The sequence below is a fragment of the Crocodylus siamensis genome, chromosome 2 (genome assembly GCF_052110815.1).
Source record: "Crocodylus siamensis isolate JL-2025a chromosome 2, ASM5211081v1, whole genome shotgun sequence".
NCBI lineage: Eukaryota > Metazoa > Chordata > Crocodylia > Crocodylidae > Crocodylus > Crocodylus siamensis.
Window position 1 is genome coordinate 268407480 of NC_143396.1, and position 24251 is coordinate 268431730.

The following is a 24251-nucleotide window of genomic DNA, read 5'->3' on the forward strand; positions in this document are numbered from 1 at the left end:
TTACCTTGCTGGGATCCTATAATCCCTGCTGACTTCCTGCCCCTGGGGCAGGGGGCTGGACTCGATGATCCTCTGGGGTCCCTTCCAGTCCAAATGTCTATGAAATCTATGAATTTTTAGAAGTATTAATTACCCACAAGGCCAAGAAGGAGGCTACACATCTAGTTACAGGTCTGGGTACCTCAGGCTTGAAAATGCTGAGTTAATGCCCCCCCCCAGTATCAGTTTCTCTCTCTGTACAATGGGTGTAGTGAGGCTTACTTAACACATTGTAGAGTTGTGAGATTCAAAAAATGCTGTTTGAGAAAGAGCTTTGAGATCTCCAATGAAGGGCCAAGTGGTACTGTGAGCTATTGAATTTCCCACTGCCCTCGGAAGGAAACAGTTTGGGTTAGAGCTGACAAGCAGTCACTGTCTGCTGCCTGTCTCTGTCTGCACTTCATCGAGCTATCTTCTTGCAAGCAAAGAGCTCCCAGCTGATTGAACAGCACATTCATCATCTGGATTTTTCCCATATCATGTTTTATATCAATAGTGTAACAAAAGCCCACCAGAAAAGTTTGTTGAGATCTACTCCATATTCCTTTAAAAGCCCTGGCAGAGACACCATGAAATCGTCAGTTAAAAAATACAAATCTATTCATCCAAATGTCAATCAAGAAACATTAAACAAAAAGATTAGTTCTGTGTGTATTTGTTTGTAAAATGAAAAGCATGAAATATTTAACAGCATTGTAATGACTACCAGATGGGAATAACGCATACTTTAAGGGCATTGTTAACCGCCTGCCTTCCACGCTGCTGCAACAGCAAGACAAATCAAGCAGCCCATTAGAACAATTTACGAACCGGACTTCCACCGAGGGAGTTCTATCCAGAGGTCCACAGCCTGTGCATAGCCACCCTGATAACATCTGTTAGGGTTATTCATTGAAGAGGATTATACTGCAATCCTTCGTAATACCATGAATGCTACAGTAAAACCGGATGAGGCTTCATTTTCTTTTGCTCCAGCCATGTATGTTTATCTGAGTGCTTTTCCTCAGTCGGATGCTGAGCTGCATTCATTGAATGTTAAGAAATTAATTTCAGAAAGCTTGAAATAGTAACTTAAGGAAAGAGAACCCTGTCTTTTATTTCTGCTGGATTAATACTCATCCCCTCTGCATAGCATCAGCTTAGCCATTAGTATAAAGTGATTATGTCCTAAAATTCAGTCCGTCTTATAGCCTATTGATTTTAACCAAATTTAAATATTTATCCTTCTGTAACCTTACTCAATAATTTAGCATTTTTAATGATGGGAGGTTTTTTACATTATCACCTAAACACATAATGAGCATTCATATCTGAAATCACTTCACTGTACTGGACAGAGCTTTTACCAATTATAATTTTAAATCAGTGCTTTAGATAGGGAAGAAATACAGAACGGATGATTCTTTTAGCTTCCTGTTGACTATGAACCAGATCTTCCTTGGCTGTAAATCAGTGTAGCGCCATCCACTTCAATACAACTCTGCTGATTTACACTATTTGAGCATCTGAGCATATTTTTATTTATTGAACTTGCCACCTTTCAGTGCTGTGACCTGAACAGCAACCTTTGTCCTGTTGCAATGGGCTGACTATCTAAAACAGGTGTTTCTTCAATAATATTCAACTTGTATATTTATACGTGTCTAGGGTTCTCCAATGCCCTCTAAAATCATTTACAGTAATTCTTGTTGACTGTATCAGCCCCTGCTGAGCAGCTGTGGACTCCACTGATGCTTGAAACTTAGTCAACAAAATACTCACTCACCCATAAAACCATGTTTTTCTTTTCAGGCCTGTGAAAACCTCATGCACTATTCTCTCCACCCAGCTAGAAGCAAATCCCTGAATTAACTACATGCAGAACAAAATCTCCCCAATTTTATTTGCCTATTTCAGAGCTGGTTTGCCTAAAACCCTGTGGCAATGAAAGGAATGTATAAGTCCCACAAACATTAAATAACCCATGGGAAAGACTACTTTGAAAAGAAACAAGCTGCTAGTGAAAGTAGTGATCTCTTTTGAGCTCTGATTAAAGCAGACAATGTAAGATGGTGATATTATCGTTATGTCACCATAATCTGACATTCTCCATGTCATGGCTCCCCACAAGGTGGAAATCACACTTCCACACAGTATAGCACCAGAGTTTAAACTTACATGACAGAAGGTTATTAGGTGAAAGACATGAAACTGCCCTATAGGAGTACCTTAAAGGGGACACAAAGACTTAGGTAAGGGTCCATGTGACCAAAGCAACAACAGGCCTTCCAAAAATATACCCCAATATATGACATTTAGGCAATATATGTGGAGAGGTTCTCCCCAGCTCCAGGATGCAATTGGTTTTTTGGAGTTCTTTAACTTCAGATGTTCTTTTGGAATACAACCTTTCAGAATTCATAAAAGAAACAGGAAATTATTTGGATACCAAGGAGATTTTTGGGTCCTAACATACATGTCCCAATTAGTATTCAGGGACATTAAGATACAGAATACAGTACATACTTAACTATGATGATGATCATCCACTTGCATAGGTAAGAATGATCATCACATTTTGGGGTAAATTTTTCTCCTTTTTTTTGTGCGAGGTATTTCCCTTCCTCTGGAACACGGAGCAGGGATCATCCATTCTTTAGAATCCCAAATAAAGTGTAACAGGGTTCTATGAATTTTCTCCTTCTAAATCTCCTGCAAATTTCTAGTACAGTAGTATATATTTCTATTACAGGCACTAGTATAGCTTCTTAGGAAAGGTGGCCTGTTGCATTTTACAGGTTTAGTATCATGTAGGTGCCAAGTTACTTACCTGTAGTGTGAGGACAATAGACAAAGAAGAAGGCAGACATAATCAGATTCTAGTCCTGCCTATCTTGTTCTTTTTGGTTTCTAGGTCAGCACAAACATACTGATGGAAATAATTTGATATCAAAAAAAATGGTAAAAGCAACTCACTATAACTGAAAAGTCTTTAAAAAGAAAAACACATAGATATTTACTGTATTATAATGGCAACGTTGCATACAATTATTAAAAAAAACACATGCAGTAAAATATTCTGATTTTACAGTCCAGTTCAACATACTCCGTTGATAACAGTGATAAACATCACAAAGCAGTCAGAGGGGAAGAGTACTGAGTGATGAATTACCAAGCTCTTTTTCCTTCTTGCAAACACCAAACCACATCAAAGGGTAAACTTTCAAAATACTGGGGCCTGGTCCCACAAGGTCGCAGTGCCCTGGACTCTGCAGTGGAAGACCAGCCTATTTTGTTTAAAGAAATAGGTGGTTATGGCCAGGTTGAGGCACAGAAAATGTTTTTAGTCAGAGAGTACAATCTTCCTCTGCATACTACTCATGAATCTTTTAAACACCCAGGTCCTTGTTTTAAGAGGTTCTGAGAACCCGTGCCTCTTACTGACTTTAATGAGAGCGGTTATTTCAAATCACTTTACAAATCAGGCCATTTTTGCATATTCTGCAATATTTTACTGTAGATTTCTATCGTGTTCATCTGTGCACAGGACCTTAATTAATTTCATCTGGAGCTCCAGCTACAGAATTAGTCCAGAATACGCAAGAAAAACCCATAGTGCAGAACACAACCTAACATTTCACCCTGCAATATTAAACATATAACCCCTTCTCTACTTGAAAAGCTGGAGGTACCCGTTAAGAAAAGACCCTACTTTGTCACCCTCATTTAAATGGCATAGTGGCTTAGTCTTAATAATTCTGATGAAATTAATGGGAACACTTATAAAACAACATTCAACACAGTATAACTAAGGACCACAGAATTAGGCCCCAGTGGCTAGTGGCTATATTTCTATGGAATTTTCCTCCATAATTTTCAGTTGGGATTTTGGGGAAATGTTACTTTACTATAATCCTGGGTTTTGAAACAATGCACCATATTCTTTCCTCTACGTATGATGAAGTAACATTAGAAATGCATTAGGTCCCACAGTATTTTTCATTTAGACTAGTCTCACATTACTGCCATTAGAGTGTTACATGTTAGGTATGTAGGCATGACAAAGAAGCTTACAGGTTCTTCAGGTTTTGCAAGATATATAAGAAAATATTTTTAAACGCAAGAGTTTAACAACTACATAGCATTTTATAGCATAAAATATGTATATATTATTTTTAAACACAAAGCAAGTGGCAGTTTACAAAAATACTATTGTTACAGTTTTTTTGCATCCAATGAGTATAGGAGCAAAGGGTTAAAAAAATAAGTACGACATTCCAAAAGACCACAGTTTTTATAAGAAAATAGGCTGGTCCACATTTCCCTGAATAAAGCCAGAAAGGTTACGGAAAGGTCCAAACAAGACAAGGAGTCTTGGTTGGACTTGATATCAACTGTGATAAGTTGCACATGTACAAAAACAACTATTTGGCTCCAGTATTATTTACCTTAGAACTGAAACTAATTTATCACAAATGTGTTAAAAATCATAAATAAGATAACAAATGTATGACTGGTCCCTGCAATCCCAGTGCTTGTGTACATACAACAGAAAAGGCACATCTGTCAAGTTAGTTTCTTCTGATGCCCCAAAAGCATTTTGTATCCAATGATTAAGCTGAACTGCTTGTTCACAAAAATTAATAAATACAAATATTGGCATCAACCAACGTGTAAAAAGAAGATGTTCATTTTATAAATTCCTCTAACACTTGTTTTGATTGAATACTAGCACGTAGGGCAGAGCAGAGGTGGGACTGAACTACAAGACTGGGACTTGGATTCAGGTCTGGACTTCAAAACCCTCCCAGCTTTTAGGTGAGCTCTGATCCAGTCAGAGACTACAACCTGGATTTGTGCTGGTCCCCCCATGGCTAAGGACAGAAGTTACACATAAATCAGTTTAAGTGATCAGAAACTGGTTTAAACCTATAACAGAACAGAAGCTCAGTGTACATAAACCCGTTTCAAAATGGCTGAAACTGGTTTAAGATAAATCTGGTTGAATGTAGTATCAGACTTAACTGATTTGGGTCAAACCAGTTTATGAAACTTCTTTCCCAGACCCCTTTCTTGTTTAAGTTAAATCACATTCCCCCAGCATCCCAGCATGCTTTCCAGCCCTGGGTTGGGCTATGCTGTTTGCTTCAGAGAGCAGGGTTGGCCCCACCCCTCTGCTCCCTAGTTGGAGCAGTGAGGGCTGGCTGACAGGGGCGCGGGGGCAAGCCAAGCTGGGGGTGCAGCCCAGTCTATGGTGGGGAGGGGAGGGCTGCCCCCATCCCCAGCAAAACCCGACTGGGGTCTGGGGCCAAGAAGGGGAGTTAAATACCTCCTCCCCCACTCAAACTTAATTCTGGCTGTGACTGTGGACTACAAATCCCAGAGGCACCTGGAAGCAGGAAGAGGAAGTGATGAGCAACTCTGCAGAGTCTTGCTGATATAATTCTGGACTGCAAATCCCAGAGACCTCAGGGGCAGCAGAATTGAACACACAACCAGAGAGCTGTGCTTGAGCACCCCTTGGCTTCTGGCCTGAGCCAGTGCAAGCATGTGGCTACATTTCCTGAATCAAAGGTAAACATCTGTTCACTTCTGTTTCATTTTAATCTGTGCAGTTTAGACTAACCTGCAAAGACTAAACTGATTCAGCTTGGGCTTTCTGACTGTCCGTATCTAGCCCTAAAGTTCAGTAGCATTCAGGATCAGGGAGCTGGTATGGCTTGTTATAAATTGAGCTCTATTCATGACATGTGGATCCCAATAAAAATACACATGCCATACCTCCACCCTATAAAGTTCCAGGAAGTTCAGATTTTGTCTTCCAGTTAATCTCTAAGAGGAAATTAAAAAAAAATACATTGATATTTAGTTATATCTTTCAATAATGAACCCTCCCCCACCCCCGCCACCTAAAGTGTGATCAAAGAAAAAGTCATTGCACCAGGTTATTTTTTTTTCAAATTCTGGGGAAAAAGCCTGCTGCATACAAGAAAGACTCTCTTAATCTTGTGTTCTCCCTTTTTTGGAAATCACCCTGGGTACTTTTTCAATGTACCCTGCATTGAAAGCAATTGTTTTAGCAATTCTTAGCAAATTCTCCTCAACTTTCTTTTTAGTTTAAGAGTAAACAAAGGCATAAAGCGGCCAGATATATGGGATGTAGATGACCATAATCTCCCTTCATCTAGTCTTTTAACTAAATTGGGTCTTGAAGTGAGCGCAAATGTAAAAAAATTGTATACCAACAATAATGCATCTTCCAAGTTTGGTAGCAATTCTCAATGTCGATGAAATGCTACATCCTATGAAGTACAATGCCAGAAATTTTGAACACCACATTATTGTTCATACAATTGTATCACACATGTCCTGTGTAATCAAATAAATAAGTGAGGAGAAAGTAAGCAGTTGGAAATCTAGCTGTGATGCATTTCAGGTAGAAAATACTCACATGGAACTATCTGAGAACATGGAAAATGGAAAATGGAAGGTTCAAAAGAAATATAAAAAGAAAATAAAAATAATAAACGTTTCAAGTACTTTCACCAATATGGAAATGAACAAGCCAAAGTAGGACTCAGAAGAGTTTAGAATTGTCTTTTGACTTCCAGTCAAATACACAAACAATGTAAGTTGCAGATTTGATTTAAAACATAATAGTAATGTCTATACTGGACATGTCTACATGTGCATTTACGCTGACTTAAATTTACTGTGTAGTAAGTTACTGCACAGTAAGCTTGAATAGGCTGGTGTCTACATGTGCAGGTATTAAAGTGCATTAATGCTGTGTCTGAACTGCACAGTAAGGCGTTTACATGTGCCTTACTGCACAATAACTAATCGGGCGTAAATTTGATACCAGCATGATGCAGGTATCGAATTTATGCTCAAGTCAGTGTAAGTCACCATATTTATTGTAGATGTGTGTCTGTACTGCACAGTAATTTATGTGTAGACGTGTGCCCCTACTGCACCGTAATTTCAGTTATTGCACAATAAATGCACACAAGTAGATGTGCCCACTGTATCTAAATAGCTTACATACTTAGAGCCGGATCTGGGAATTTGCTGAATGGGAAATAACTTTTGGGGGCCAATCAACTCATAGGGATCAGGTCCTTACCTGAAGAAAATATTGAGAATGTACTAAAATAAACATCTTTAACCAGTATGGCTTTTCCTTTAAGACACACAATCTCTTTTAAAAGCTGTGCTTGATAATTATATTGATGTGGAATGCCACCTTTCTTCAAGTAGTACAATTATTACACTTCCTATTACACATAGATCACAGAAACAGATAGATGGTATTTGCCAAGTACAGGGACACATATTTGCAACAAAAAACCATGCCTGTGGTGTTTTACTCTTATTGGAACTGACATAGGAAACATTTAGATTTTGGGGGCCTCACTTTATGAAAACCACCACCTCAGAAAGAATTCAAGAAGGAAGAGAGCAGCTCTAGGCCAAAGACCTAGTAATGATGGGAGGGGCTGAAACTGGCCTGCATCCTCCTCTTGTAGCCTTTATCTACTATTATGTATTTTAAGAAATGGATTGCATTCATTTTTTCAAATGAACAAGGGAGCTACTATGGTTGATAAATGGTTTTTTAAATTGGTTTGTTAAAAGTGCCCATTTTTCAGTTTGAAAAATATCCCAGCTTATTATGATGTAGAATTGCAATGTTCAAACATTCCAGGCAGCTCAAGAACAGGCAGACTCCAGGCTGCAAGGCACCTGGTAATGCTTATACCGTCAGTGATGATATTGCGATAACACAATAGAATTTGAAATGCTGGCCTTCCTTTCTCGATAAATGGTAAACTTCTGTATCTGGTAACTGGATTAGCCATAAGTACTTGCTTAAATAGAACATAGTAAAAATCTTCAGGTGTGCTATTTGCAAGGTTGATGGCAATATTATTATTATTAATGATACTACTAATACTAATTTGTGAAAAATGTCAACCATGTGATCTGATCTCTATAAAGCACATATATAAGAATGGTCCCTGATCCAACAAGAAAGGCAGATTAAAGAGAGGGCAAGATGGACTGGGAGATCTAGGGGAGATAGCTGAAATACATCAAATTAACTTAAAATATTCAAGAGTAAAATAATAACACGGGTGACTGTCAAGGACCTTTTAAAAGTAGTGAGTCTTCAGGAGGGATCTGAATCAGGAGGACAGGGTTGAGGGCCTGGCATTTGGGGATTCAAGAGGCTGCTCCATTCCTGGGGCAGCATGAAGACAGGAATGGGAGAAGGCAATGAAGAGGGTGGTAAAGGGCATAGGAATTAAGATCTGAAATGGAAGCTAGAGCCGAACTATGCTGGGTGTGAAGATGAGGATAAGAGATTGGGAGACCAAAAAGCTGCACCTGTGGAAAGACTGGAGTCATACTGCGGAAGCTGAGGAAGACACAGTGCAGGCTGTAGTAACCAAGTGAGGCAGTCTGTAGTAACCAAGAGCCCTGATAAATGTTTTAATTATTGGGACAGGAAGGACAGGTCAGATTTTTGCTGCACTTGTGAAAAGAAGAAGGGTTCAGAGGATGGAGAGAAGAGTAAGGGCATAAGAAAAACTCTATGAAGAGAGATTGAAAAGGCACAATTCAGAGAAAAGAGGTGTTGCAGAGTGGACACAGAAAAAAACAAAACATTGTTTAGAGCAGCAGTTTTCAACCCTTTAATATGTGTACCCCTGGTGGCCCCCTTTTTAATAAGTGCACTCCTGAGGGGGGCAGCAAGCAGTCAGACGTGGAGTGGAGCAGCCAGATTTAGAGCCGGGGGGTGGGGGAGGTGAGTGGCCAGATGCAGAACTGGGGGGTAGGGGGTGAGTGGCCAGATGTGGAGCAAAGAGATATGTGGTAAACATACATGGTGGGCAGTTTCACCTAGCAGAGGGCACTACCTTCCCTCACACCACATAGACTGCAGGGAACTCACTGTCACGGGATGCCACTGAAGCCAAAAATTTTGCAAAATGTATAATATAAACATATCCAGTTATATTAGTTCATGCTAATGCCTCTTTTGAAAATGCCACAACACCTCTTCTCAGTAGAGCCCTATGGTCCGTTATGGGGAGGGAGTTGCATCATATGTGCCTTTCCACCATTCCCAGTACCTTTTTTGCAGCATAGGGTACTGGCCAGAGTCAGGGTCCATGCCCGCATGGCAAGTTCTGCATCCCCACATTCCTACGCAAAAGTGTCTGAAGCCTGAGTATGGTGTGTGTGTACTGGGGAGCTCCTCACAGGCCAAGACTGCTGTGCTGTGATTACACCTTGTCTTATCCTGAGCAGCAATGAGATGAGCCATCATTATGCCTTCTGGGTGCCATTAGGGTGCTTCACCTCTATCCTTACAGCTCAGTCCCAGCAAAACAGAGCAAGGTGGAGGAGGGTAGATAGCTTGAAGCTACCTATTACCAGCTAAAGTTGCTTAGGTAACAATGGTTCGCTTGTGAATAGCAGCATAATTATAGTGGTGCCGGTTAGGCTACCAGTTGTCTGCCTATTCATGATAAGGCCTATTCTTTAGGGGCTGCTGATAACTCTTCTATAAACAAATGCTCCAGTTTTAAACTAAACAGGCCAAGGCAAAACTGAAAAAAATAGAGTGCACATGAGAATTATTTAATCCTGTTTCATATTTTTGGGAAAACAGAATGACTTTAGCTTCTTGGGTCTGGTTTATTTTAACATTCTGCAAGTGCAAAAGGAATGAAAAAAATGTTTATATGAAATAAAAAACCTCTGATTAAAAAACCCCAAATCTCTCTCTAGTTAGTCCAATTATAATCAAACTCTTCAAGATTACATAGAAATATAGTAGAGATGTTAACAATGGTAACTGAATAGTTTAGTGTCTGTATAAGTAGTGCTATCTACAGTGTCTTAGCAAGCAGACTTTCACAAGTGGCCAAGTACCAACAGCCAAATTAACACAATACACTGTAATGGCTCAGAGCAAGCCAATGGTCTGAGAAGGACCACCAAGAACTTGCCTGACAGCCCGCCCCCCGCCCCAAGGGCCCTGGAAGGAGACCTTATAATTCATGGCATAAATATGTGTTTTCAGTTGCAGAACAGCAATTTAAGCAATGGACAGTAAAGTTGTCAAGAGCAGCAATTCTAGCAGCAATTCTAGCAATACATGCATGATTTTGATCAAAGGGATTTATCTGGATAAGTACCCCAACATTTTACATCTCTATCTAAGCCAAAATACATATTGAATGTGGAACAAATGTTTTAGTTAATTTTATCCTTTAACCATTATTCAGCATTTCCCACAATGCCCAAAGGCTACACTTGCAGTAAGACCTGCACTCCATTGCACTATGCAGGACTGTTTTTTTCTTGGGGATAAAAAGGGGAAAAGTGCATGCTCCACAGACATGAATGAAATTTGCAGAGAGGAGTCAGTCATGTGGGTGAACTTTAGTAGAAAAGTAGTCATAAGAAAGGCTCTTTAGTTTAAACATGCAGGTTTCCAGAATTCCATTTCCCCCTTTACATATTTGTACAGCCAAGTGTTTTAAGGCCTAGCTATCCCCTTGAACATGAAAGAAGCATGAATGGAAGTTACACGCTCACATCAAACACAAAATAGAAAACTCTGTGTTTGAAGTTGTGGAAGTTATCAACATAAGTAAATTCCTGAGATCCCAGAGCAGATGTATATAGCAGAGTGGGGCATGGGCTTTTTTGTTCTATCTTTTATTGGACCAACTGTGTAGTTGGGAGAGATGTTGAACAAACTTCCAGGCCCAAAGCACCACCAATAAATGTGATGACAAAAACCCCTTGCATGTCATACATATCCTAGACCATTGTAGCTACAGCAGTTTTCCAACTCTACTATAACTGAGCGAGTATTTTTTATATTGTCCAAAGAAGCCTAATGTTTGGAGAAACTCTAGCTCTTTCCTGAAGATTTTATCTATCCCCAATGAAAAGAATTAGGCTGAGATGGAAAATGATGACAAGAAACTTGAAAATTATTCAAAGTTATCCCTATACAATGATTATTGTTTTAAATAATTAGTTTAGTATTTTCAACCAAAAATGCTTGACTAGAGGAAACATACATGGCCTGGGCAAATAAGCTAATATGTGGCTTACAAATCACAATAGTAAGGCACTGTCTGTGTTGTTAGGACAATATTACTTTTTTATATGCTTGCATATAACAGAACGTATTTTTTTCTCACAAAGAACAGGAGGAGGTATTATATAAATAGTATTGAATACAGTCTAAATTGCTGGTTGGAATTGGAGAATGATCTATAAATAGGTATGCAGCATAATAGTAATTTTCTATTTCATTGTACTGAAGCTGCTGAAAACTGTTGAAAGCGTCTGGTTACAGAATCATAAATTCTGCAATTACAATTCATAAATTAGACTGAAGTCTTTCTCTAAAAGGCTGTGACTGAAGTCTGTCCTTGGGAGAACACGTGGAGCTCCTACTGACTTTGATGCATGTGCAGTGGAGTGCTTGTCAAACTACTGTTTCAAAGGGAGATTGATGTTGACCTGGCTCAAATTGTGAGTGCCATTTTGCATGCCACGGGACTTGGATACAATACAACTTTCCACACACAAAAACTTAGCCTCTTGAAGACAAAATGCATTTACATGCCGAGTGAGTAATTTGGTATGATTTAGATCCACAAAGGAGCCATGTCAAGATACGTGTGGACATTTGGATCCCCAGGGACTACTAGCAATAACATACCCTGTGATGTTGCTGCTTGTCCCCAGGAAATGCCTGTGCCGCGTGCATTCTGGCGTGTGGCAGGTTACCTCAGGTGGGGCAGGGAAGGCTGGGACCAGCATCGGTACTGGTTCCAGCAGACATACCTGGAGTCCCGGGAGCCAGAGAAGCTGCAGCCACAGTGCTCCTAGAGCTGGGAGCCTGCTGGTGGCCGGAGTGTGGCTCTGACTGGCCAGGCTCCAGTTCTGGGCAGTGCAAGTTGCTGCCATGTGTGCCACCCTGCTTTTTTCTCTGCGCAGGTTTTTCTGACCTTGGGATACTAGCAGCATGGGGAATGCCTGACTGTGTCGTGTGTGGTGCCGCAGACAGGTTTCTGGCACCGCATACCGCAAAGCCGTGCTTATCTGGATGCAGCCAGAGTTTGCAGATTCAATTGTATTTAATTTATTTAAGGGCTGCTGCCTTTCTTGAAGGTGGGCTGGCTGTAAAAGAACCATACAACAGTCAGGAACATGCTAGGCCTCTGCTTCTGAATTAAAGCAAGAAACATGGGGGAAGGCTTCACTCGTTCTTTTTTTTTACATCTTAAATTTTTAACTTTTTAACATTTTAATTTGATTTTCTAATGTCTTAAACTTCTACATTTCTTTAAGACAAGGATCTGAGTTTCTTCTTGCTTATGCCAGTAAAAATGGAGAATTGCTTCACTGAGATCAATAAGGTTACACCAGAGTAAAATAGGTGTTAGTGGGTGCATCTACATGTCCTAGTCACATGATGGAATAAATTCTGGCAGAGCTTGCACCTGAGTCAGCTGCTCTTGAGTGCAGCATCTGCGCATGAGCCTGGGACTGCAACAGTTTGAGCCATGGCAGAGCAGCCCTGGGCTGGCAGCAGGCTCTGGGGGGTCAGCCCCAGGATCTGGGTGGTGGCGTCAGGCAGCAGAGGGGCCAGCTGAGATACGAGAGTGTTAAAGTGTGGAGCTGTGCACAAAGCCCCTGAACTTTAGCACCCTTGTGCCCCAGCCAGCCCTGATCATCATCTACACCATCTGCATTTCAGTGCACATAATTACTCTGCCATAGGGTAGTACTGTCAGGGACAGTACTATCCTATGATGGAGTTAGTTAATTTATTGCACCCTAACACCAGTGCACATGTAGGTAGTGACGCTTTACTGTAGAGCTAATTAGTCAACACTGCAGCAAAGCACACATGTAGATGCACCCAGTGAGAAAGAAATTGGGGCCAAATAGTTTAACTTTTTTTCCATTACAAATAAGAGAAAGCTTCATGTTTACCTGCTTGAACATAAAAAGGAAAAAAAAACCCCACTGATTTGCTGCGATTTACAGCAAAGTAAAGCAAAGTACTTCAGGATTTATAATGGGAATATTTAAAGAATAAATCCAATGGAAACCCCCAAGAGCAAAAATTGTGTTTCTAATTCTTTTTTTTAAAAACTGCCGCAACACTGAAGCATTAAGGTGACATTACAGTTATTTTCTTCTGACCCTCTGCCTGGAAAGAATTTCTGTAATGTCTGCTCCATTTGCATTGCCAATCCTTGCAAAATCCACCGGTGAACTCAGGAAAGCAATCCAGATCAGAAAGGCCAATGCCCAGAAACTCATGGGGGATTCTGTAATTTTCATGTAAAGAAAATTGGCCATTTCCTCCTTGATCTTCCCTTTGCTTTACTCCCCCTTGCCATAGTTCTTTTTTTGTTGCCTTTCATGCTGTTTTACTTCATTCCCTAACCACAATGGAGCAGTCCAGCAGCTCTTAAAGAAGTGGAATGTGGCAATCCACAAAAATTGCTACATCTCTCCCCTCTGCCTTTGGGTTTTTTTGTATATGTTGAAACCATTTGATCTGAAAAGGAGGCGGGAGTAGCGCATGGTTCAGATCTTAGATGATTAGATCCTTGCTGTGCAGCCACAGGGCTGTTCCTTCAGGGCTGCCAACAATTTGGAGACAAGTACTGAGGAGAATTTGTATGTTTTCTGAACTAGCTCAATTGTGGAGTGGAGAGAAAGAAGCCATGACAGCCTTTACTGGAAAGAACAGTTGCAAAGAAACAATCCATGTGCTACATCTCCTGTGAATTACAGCTGCTTTCCAACCAGCTCCTTCACGGAGGAAGACGGAGCTTAATGCCTTCCTTCCCCTTCTGATTATATTTAAACACCTTTATTTCTCACAGTTTATTTTCTCTTCCTGTCATCCTTCTGTCTCTGACAGGTTTCTCCTCCCCACAGACAGCCAGTTCTAATCAGCACCATTGCTTTCTCCCTCATGCTTCTCTCCCCCGTTCCATTTTGTCTCTGCCAGCATTTCTTTCTAATTCTGTAGTTGCACACTAGTTTATTAAAAAAAAAAAAAGGTACAAAAAAGCTGTGTTCCCTCTTTTGGGCTGAAATTTAAATTTCTATAAAACTTTTCATCTGAATATCCACGTTGAAAGTATCTAGCCTGATCTGGCAGTGACACAGGTCCAGGGCATCACCAGCAGACACCTTGAGCCTGATTCACATCCAGTCTAAGTGGACTGGGCTGCCTGAGTGTGAGCTGATTCCACCCTGTTCAGCTCCCTGAAAGTCCATTCCTGCATCTGCTTTTGTAAAACACCATCACTGTACCCTCAAGCCTGAGTCAAAAAAAGGCAGCAAGGAGGAGGGCTTTTGCATTAATTGCTTTTCAAAGACTTGATCAGGGTGGAATAGAACCATGTCTAACAGCTAAAATAAAATCTGGCCCCTTCTCCTCTACATCAGCTCTTAGCATGCTAGAAGACATGTTGGTTAAAAGTTTGGTATCCTCTCCAGATTAGCACTTCTGCTATTGCTGATGCTGGCCTTGTGCATTATAGGAAATAAAGAGAAAAATGCTTGCACAGTAGGCAACTGTTGATCCTCTGGATCATGGTGCACATGTAAGAGGTCTATAGTCAGATGCCTGATGAATCGACTTGTGGCTGACCAGCCAATTCGAGAGCAACGCAGCTTGCTACAAGTTTAACAGATTTGCATATTATCTAAGTTGTAGTTCAAATTTACAGCACACTGCTTTCTTCTTTCTTGTTTTGCTTCCATCTTCTGGATCAAAGGAGGTTCATGTTGAGCTGCATCCAGTGCCAGACGTTCCCTCCAGATTGGACGGGATTCTACATGCTCCTCCCGGCTTTCTGCGTTGATGTTCAGTGACTTCATATCATTGTTGCACACACTGTGGTACTGCCGTAGAGGGCAACCCTGCTTTCTAGAGCCATCTCGAATCTCACAATACAAAATATTCTTGGGGATATGGTCTCCCATTCTCCAGACATGGCCGATCCACCACAACCTCCTCTTCTTGATAGTGATTTCTAAGTGCGTCAGTCCTGTGCGCTCCAGAACCTCTTTGTTGCACAGACAAGCCTCCCTAACAAGTGCGAACTTTCTTCCAACAGAACAGTTTCCTCAGAGAAAGGGTAGAGGCCTCCTTGCTTGAGACATTTGAAATTCAAGTGCACAAAGCTCTATTTAATATCAAATAGATAGTAATATTAATTATTATCAAAGGTGGACTAGAGGGATCCTAAATAGTTATTTTCCTTCTCTAGAATCTAGTCTCTTCTCCTGTCTTATGCTTCACACCATTTTAGAACCTGTTTCTTCTTTAACACTTTCCTTTTTTTATTTGAACACTCTTTGTCTCTTTCCTTCCTCGCTTCTGCAAATCACCTGTTATCATCTTCTCCTGCCCATCCTTCCCCATCCTCTGTGACCAGATTTATTTTCTTTTTAAGAGACATAAAAGTGAGCCCCTCTGTACAACGACTACAAAATAATCCAATGCAGAATCGATATTATTTTGGAAACTATTCTGGGGGGGAAAAAACAACTAAAAAGGGCCACTACTGCTCCCAAAAGTCAAATCTCACTCAAAATAGTAGCCAGGATAAGAAAAATATCCTTTTCTTGGTAATTGTGATTCAGAAGATGAAAAGAGAGAAGAAGAAAGGGACAGCTTCTAGAAAAGCTACAGAATATTTTAAGTAATCTCTTTGGAAAAGATGCATGATCCAATCAGGTAAAACACCACAAAGAATCGGTTATTTCACTGTAGTGAAGCTGTGAATGGAGGTTACATTTAAAAGTGTAGTGAAAACGCACATTTCCATTAAACAAATAGCTGATAAAACAAACATGATAATTCAGACACACAGACTGCATACTCATCACTGGGCACGTCTGCACGAGACGCTGACTGCGCAACAACATATCACAGCACAGACAGTGTTAATACACTACCATGCAGTCGCATCACCTAAAATACATTCACCAGTGCTACTGCGCAGTAACTCCAGTTACTGTGCATTTATTTAGTCGTTGCAAGTACTTTACACAAGTAAATAAGCGCACAGTAATGACTGCACAGTAGCATCTTGTCTAGATGTGCCCACTGTCTCAGACTTTTTGGAAACCTGTAATATAGTTGTGGTTGACACTATTAGTCTATGGCAGGCTGGACTGACCACCATTAGTATAACAACTCGTCTTCGAAAGGAATCAGGTTTAGATTCTGAATGTTAATGTCTGTGCGTGGCTTTGCGGATGCTGATGCTCAATCAAGCTACATTCCAGCCAGAAGACTCTATGGTCTATTCCCAAGGAATCTCCCCAGGAAAATCAGTGGGTGATCTATATATTTGAAAACAGGGAAATATCATCACATTTTTTTCTTTTGCACAGTTCACCGGTATAGGGCTTTGTGGATAGCTGCATATAAAAATATTACCATTTGAGTTTAAAAAAATGCTTCACTAGAGTTGCGATTATGAAAAATAGACTATTACTTTCAGATTTTCCACCAGCCTATTCTACCATTCCAGGTTCTGGTATGACAGAGAACACAAGAACTGGAGAAAGCTCGTTAGAAGGTCAGAAAGCACATCTCAATATAGTATGGCCTGAGTCCATTCCAGCTGAAATCAACGGGAGTCCTTCCACTGGCTTCTGTGATTGCTGGCTCAGGCCAAAGATAAGCTAACTGCTGATCCTAAATATAATTTTCCAACTTTTGCTAGGGCTGAATGTTAAACAGCTTATTTCAACATGACTCCATTTCATCAGTCTCTCAATTCTCATTGAGAATATTTTTCTGGCACAATTCCATGAAACATCCCTTATTTTCTCCTGCTTGTTTGGCTTCAGTTGTAAACATCAAAAATGCAGTTTTAAACATCTGTGAGTCACTGCTGAGCAAAGGCAGAAGAAAAAACATAGCAGGATCAAATCAGAACAGTGGATTTTAGTTTTGTCATATATATAATGTATATTTTTATACTGATATATACATACTATATATATTCACATAATATAAATATACTCATATAATATTGTAAAAATATTAATTTAGCTCTAAATGTTAATACCTGATTAATTTAGCTCTGAAAGTTAATACCTGATTATGTGGATTAGCCTTATGCTGCTTTGATCTGACCACATTTCCAGTTAATAAGGTGGCCTTGTTAGAAGCCCTAAACCTAGAAGTACTTGAAATTGTCAAGAAATCAAGGAGAAAGCAGACTTGATTTCTGAGTGTCACCTCTTGCCATGCAGAGGAGTTAAGTTGGAGGAGGACTGTCGTATCTCAGCATCAGGCTGAAGGAACGGGCAAAGTTGTTGGCAAGCTTGCAGCTGTGTGTCTCTTCCGCCAGAGGAAGCAGGAATGCCAGGAGCAGCAGAAGCAGCAGGAGTAACTGTAGTGGCAACGCAGTCCAGCACACACGATGTAGGAAGGAACACATTCCCCCCGGGCGTTTCTGAAAGCCAAACAGGGATGATCCATTTATTCAGTGTAACAAGAAAAACAGATTAATAAAAGGGTGGAGGGGAAAAGGTGGAGGAGAAAACCCCTCAAACAGCACAGAATCAGAACTAATGGCACTCATCTTGTCTGTGGCGAACTGGTCCCTATGATCCACATTCTGGAGTGTTTTGACACTTTAACTCTCCTGATGGAACTTAAATGACTTCTCTTAAGGTCATTCCACTTCCTAACAGACCTTGATATTAGGAACACATTTTCCTCTACAAAAGGTTACTAGGCTTCGCAGAAGCATTTAATCAGTGTGTAGTTGTTATAAATCCTCTAAATCACCCATCCCAGGGCTGCCAGTGGATCTCTTCACAGTGAACACAGAGGGAAAAGTCTGTTTAACAGTTATTATGCACAACCCAACAAAAGAATTGCCTCTTGGAAGAAGCCAGACTAGTTTAAGCCTTCCTTCAGAAGAGGAGCTTTGCATGTCCCTTGACTTCATTACACAGAAGTTGTTCCAGGCTTTGGTTTGACCTCCTGGCCACAATCTGAGCCCCACTTCTCTTGTGCAGAGGATGGGTAAGAAAAGGCTTCTTCATTACAGCATCTCATGCTTTGTCAGACAAGTCCTGTCCTTACAAGTTTCAAGAGAATGAAAAGGGAAGAGGGGGCGGCACAAGAAATGGTGAAAGCTGAATTTCATGTGGAGAATTCCTTAAAATCACATTTGTGGCTTGGTGATTGTTCCCTAAGAAGGAAAGCAAGAGGAGTCGAACTCTGCTCTCAACCATAGCGGAGTAAATCCAGAATAACTCCATTAGCCATCTGGATTTAATCTAGATTTGGACCTGTCACAGAATATACTTTGGACTTCAGGAAATACAAAGTAAGGGGGTTTGCAATAGGATTTCTAAAACTCCCTTTATAAATACCTAATTTTAAAAAGACTTACTTGCATGTACACATGTGGGTGCATGCCCAAGGTTTGTCATCTGTCTTTAAGAGGACCCTGAAAACACTAGGTTAAAAGTATCCAGGTACTTGGACAAGACAGCTTCTTCAACAGACATGGATTACACTGGGATCCCAGAAATGTTATGAAGCACTTACAACACTATTGCTTACTTGCATACTTTTCAAGTATTAACTAATACATTTTTACAATGCCCTTGTGAGGTGCTGTTAACTACTTTTCACAGATGAGGAAATGAAGGCAGGGAAGTTCAGTGACTTGCTCAAAGCCACAGGATCCTCAGAATGCCTGGCTCCTATTTTTGCCCTGAGTATTAGGCAGTATCTGTCTCCTACTGTATTACTTTATAAAAGGCCCTCTGGACACATCGGAGAAAGTAATGGCAGTGATCCCAGACGCAGACCATTCTACTAGGACAACTAACTCTGGATATTTCCAAGGTATTTCCATTGGTAGCAAAGCTCCTCAGTCCTGCTGCTCTACACCAGGGTGTCAAAGATTTGGCCCAGAGAGTTCAGGGGAATTCTTTGGAATAGAGGGCCCCAATGGACAGCTTGGGGACTTGTTTTGTGCCCAGACATTCGCCACTGCCGCTGGGCTCCTGCCGCTGCTCCTGGATCCCTGCCACCACCAGATCTGCTTCAGACACCACTGCCCTAGACCCACCACAGCTGCTACTGGCCCTGCAAATCCAGCCTGGAAGGAGCTGTCTGGTCCAAATCCAGCCCAGAGCAGGAGGTGAATTTGACACCCCTGCTCTATATAAATGCTGGAACACTTATATACATTAATTATCAGTGCACACAATCCACATACAGCCTTAAAGCATGAGATAGTGATGTGGTGAAAGCATTCTGTTACATCTGCTTTATTTCTGTTATCAAATGACTGACAGAGATTTAATTACTGTGTGAGGCAGATGTTAAAGCATTCGAGTGACAGCTGCTTGCTCTGCCATTTCTGACCTGCTGCACTGTCCTGGGTTAAGGCCTGTTCGAAAGCCCATTCAAGTCGAGGAAGATTCCGAGGGCCTAGCAGAATAGACAGAGTGGGTGTTTCATCTGTTTGGGTTCATCTGTGGCTTCTGAGAAAATGTTAGAAAAAACTGACAGTCTGATATAAACCTCCCTCAAGGAATGTCAGTGAGCACAGCTGGCATTTTCAGGGCAGATCTTCACTTCTCTGACCTTGGCAGCATTGCAGGGGTTGTTTCTTCTCATGGATGAACTATTTCTGAAGAGTGCCCAAAGTACTAAACACTGCTAGCCAGCCTAATGGGATTTCCTGTTTCACTACTATAGGCCAATCCTGTAACTCTGAAATGAGACTTTTCTCTGAGTAAAGATGGATACAACTAGAAGAGCTTCCACTCAGCACTCTTATACTGATTGCAACAGGACTCTGTGAAGTAGGGTACAAGGCAACATTGAACAAGGGTGAGGTCCCAGACTTTTCTGGGACGTCAGATACAGACAGACTGATTCAAAACCTCTTTGGTTTGATCTATGCCAGTCAATGGAAATTTTACTAAGTCTATCTACACTGATCACAATTCTTTTATAATTTTCCACTGATCTTCTCATATACTGCTGTATTGTACAGCAGTATGGCAGAAACACTAGTTCTAGGATCCCAATCTTTTGGAAAGGATTCTTTTTTTCTGAGTCCAGAGCTATACAAAACCAGCCCATGTTTACTGTTATTAGTCAACAGTAGTAGTATTGTTTGGCGGAAAATATAGGGAGAAATTGTCTTTGCCTTGCAAAAATGCAAGAAAAGTTTCTTCCACTCTCAGAAAATAAGCATTGATATATCAGAAACAATATAGAGGAAGTATTGCTCTTTCTGATGTCAATGTTACTAGACGCGACCCTGTGATAGTAAACAACTCAGTGTGGGAGTGACATTATAGGTGGGATATTCAAAATCAGCTAAAGAGTTAAGAACACAACCCCTCCCTGCCCCAAATTTAGTGTGACCTGTATTCCTAGCTTCCTTAGGAGCTCCTGAAAGCCCTATGCTATCACTCTTCAGATTTTGGTGTTGCTTCTGAAACTTGCCTTAGATTCAGAGCTATTATTTAATTGCCAAACCAGTGCTCTGCCATCACCCTCTTTTAAAAATCTATTTCTGCTTCACACTAGAGAGAAAAGCACGGGGCTTCTCCAGCTGTGGGCCATCTCCACTTCTACCACCTTCCAAAACATTCCTTAAGGGGTCTAGGTCTTCCTTAGTCTCCTCAGGGTGAGCATGTCACCAAGACACACAAGCTCCCACTCACTCTCTGAAATGTGACAACTTTCTTAGGGAGCGGTAGGAAGAGATAGTTGGTCACTGAGCGGGAGAGACCCTGCTTAACCATAAACTGATGCTCAGTGGTGGTAGAGAAGAGTTCATGAAAACTGCCTTTCAACTTCTATGGCCTGCTTGAATGCTCCTATATTTGTACCCAAAACAACCCAAAAGGGAGGAAACAAAACCATGATTTTAGCAGTCTCACACCAGCCTCAGAGATGGAGATAGGTTCATCTTGTGCAGAAGTGTAGCAGTAGATTAATTCCCCTGCTGAACCCAAGATACCCACAAGAACTGGTCTCCTAGGTGGAATCCTCCATGCTCTCTTTAGGCTGGTGTGATGCTATACTATACCCAAGAGAGAGGCAAGCTTAATGAGCTAGCTAAAGTGTTGATTGAGCTTCGTGCAGCGTTTGCCTGCAGGAGATGTGGCTACACATGCATTCGGGCTAGAAGAAACATCATTTCTACTTTGGCTATAACTGACTCAGTATGTAACCTTGGACAAGTTCCTGTCTATGGCTCAATTTTCTCATCTGTAAAACAGGGGTTGGTAATACTGATATAAATTGCAGACTATAGCTGAAATATCATTGCTTGTATAGAGACACTGTAAAATAGTACTGACTTTCGGAGCATTCTCCATGAATTTTGTTGACACTAACGTATTTCTTAAGTTTTGATTTAATTTCACTGGGGCTTTTTGCAATACAAGATACTGTCATGGAGACTAACAGTAGATAAATATGCCATTAAATAATTTAGACTAGTGTAGAAGGAAGAATTTTTATACTAGATCAAAACTTGGAGGAAAGTGAGTTCACTGTGCCTGAAGCTGCTAGCCTATAACTGGTACCACTGTATAAAGAACTTTTTCCTTCTCTATCCGACTTCTCTGTTTTGCCTGATCACACAGAGGGGTCATAATCTTGTGCTTCTGACTGTTCGTTGTCATGGAAATGACTGTATTATCACAAACACAGCATTATGATGTCTCTGCGGGATCAAAGAGGGGGAGCACATGGGTTGTGAAGTTTGCAGCTTACATCAAATTTGAAATGATAAGTCCATAATACCTAGCTTGTACACTGAAGCCAACTCCACTTAACTTTGCTGGCTGCAGCAGGGTTTTGCACCTGGAAAACTAAACATATTCTGAATTGGAACACCTAAGTCATGGTGGCAGCTGACAGCTGGTTGGAACACTTTCAACATGAAATTTTAGTACATTTAAAACTTAGTTTTGAAAGAAGACTTCGTCAACATGGCTTCCTAGGTGTACAGTGGGAGAGCAAAGGTCTTTCATGCCATATATCTAGGTCACTTCCTAGGAATGTGGGAGACTCAGGCTCAAACCCCAGCTTGGCCTAGATTAGAGTGATCAGGAATGAAAAACTCTGCTTTGAATCAGGCAGAACATGGCATCATCTTCATCTTCAGTCACTGCCCCATCACACTCTCACGCTCTGATTTTGTCAGATGACCTCTTGAATCAGAAAAGAGACTTCATTTATCCAATTTTGCAAAAAAATGCCTGAAAGGTTTTGGTTTCATGCAATGACAATATATTTTGGAGCCTCAGGAATGGAACTGTCCATTTGTTCTGCAGCTCTATTTCAGGTTCAGTGGGACTGCTTTCTTGGTTCAGTGGGACTGCTGTTCCTATTCCTTCACAATGGGAAAGGAGATGTTGGAAGTATTTTGGGGCCAGACCCTAAGCTACTGTCAACTGGCAAAGCTCCACTGAAGTCAAAAAACCTATGCTAATTTCCATCAGCTGTAAACGAAGATGGAGCAGTAGATGAAGATCTACCTTAGATGTGACCCATAAAGAGGCAAGAGACATTATTAAATACACAGGGAGTATAAACTGACTAAGACTTAAATGAAAATAGACTTTAGAAGTTTGTTGTACAATGAGGCCTCCTCCCAAAATGTCAAGGTGAATTTGAACAATAGACTGAGCAATACGTGAAGTGCAGGTAGCTGTGTATAAGAAAACACACTTCAATAATATGTGCTTGCTACCAACCATAAGATACATTGATACTGTAGCTGTGAACATGCACATTTGTCATTTATTCATACTGTAGTTAAAGAGCTGGTCTGGACCTGAGGACTTTCACCCATTAAGCCTGCATGTCACTAGTAACTGCTAACCACATATACCATGGGTCAGAGAGAGATGAATAAAAGATTGGGGGTAACTTAGTTATGGCCAATGTTCCTATGCTGGCAACCAAAATATTTGCTACAATCATGTTCCTCCTGCCCTCGTACCAACTGGATTCCAGAATACAGGAAAATACTTTGTTAATCTGTCTCAAGGAACCAGTGGCTTCTTAAAAAACGTCTTCTAAAATTGTGTGTGTCAGGAGGCAGAGGAGAGGTAGGGAGGTCAACAACTTACAGAATTCCCTCCTTCCCTCTCTGGTAGATTTGGGAGTGCACAGACTCTACTAGACTATGAACTGGCAGCCTTGTAGAAGGCTCAGTGTAAAATAAAAAAGGAAAGAAAGAAAACCCAGTTCATATTTAGCACAGATGCATGGCCCGCGTCCAAATGAGTGCGGACATTTGGTTCCCTGGGGACAGCTTGTGCCGCTGCTAGTTGTCCCCGGGGAACGCTCATGCCACGCGCCCTCTGGTGCATGGCAGGTTACCCCAGGTGGGGTAGAGGAGGCTGGGGCCAGCAGCCACATTGCTCCTGCAGCTTGGAGCCTGGCTTGCAGCTACAGCATGGCTCCAGCCAGCTCGGCTCCCTTTTGGGTGGCATGCATTGTCTCCATGCGCACCACCCCACTTCTTTTCTGTATGGGTATTTTGACCCCTAGATTTCCAGGGGTCAAAACCCCTGCGCCCCCTGAGCTACAAGGTAGGAGCACAGGAAACATCCGAATGTGAAGAATGGAGTGCTGCAGCTGGGTCTGTGGCACCACATACTGCACGGCCACGCTCCTCTGGATGTGGCCATAGAGGGTATTTCAGTTTCTCCTACAGGGTCACTTGGGATTAAGTTCTGTTCCATGTGTTACTATGACAAAAATGGATTGCTAAAGGTTAGCTTCTACTGATAGAGCTGGCACAACCTAGGATAATACAGTGTCACAGGTAAAGGGGTGGCACACAATTTGGTAGAGGAACACTGTACATAAGAAAGCACTGGCTTCTATAGTTTGCCATGGCAACATACACACAAAATCTCAGATTAACTTTGTGGTATCATTTTGAGAGCAGTTGAAGATGAGTTCTTTTTAGTCTAGAGACTGCCTAATGCTTAGTAAGAATACAGGAAATAGGGAAAATTAGTAAATGGACAAGTATGGCTGCAAGCTAGAAATATCTTGGTGCATCCTGATGATAGACTACAGTGCTGTTGCAGAATGGAAGCCCAGTCTTCCATTAAGATCACTGTGGACC

General features: G+C 41.2%; 1 protein-coding gene across 5 annotated transcripts in view; it reads right to left on the minus strand.

Moving 5' to 3' along the window:
• Positions 1-667: 667 nt before the first annotated feature.
• SYNE3 (spectrin repeat containing nuclear envelope family member 3) overlaps positions 668-24251 on the minus strand; it is a 115500-nt gene continuing 91916 nt past the window's right edge. For all 5 annotated transcript variants that reach the window (XM_090033958.1, XM_090033957.1, XM_090033959.1 and 2 more), the window contains one exon: positions 668-17564. In XM_090033958.1, coding sequence (XP_089890084.1) covers positions 17367-17564 — 198 coding nt within the window. In that variant the 3' untranslated portion in view covers positions 668-17366. The remainder of the gene's footprint in view (positions 17565-24251) is intronic.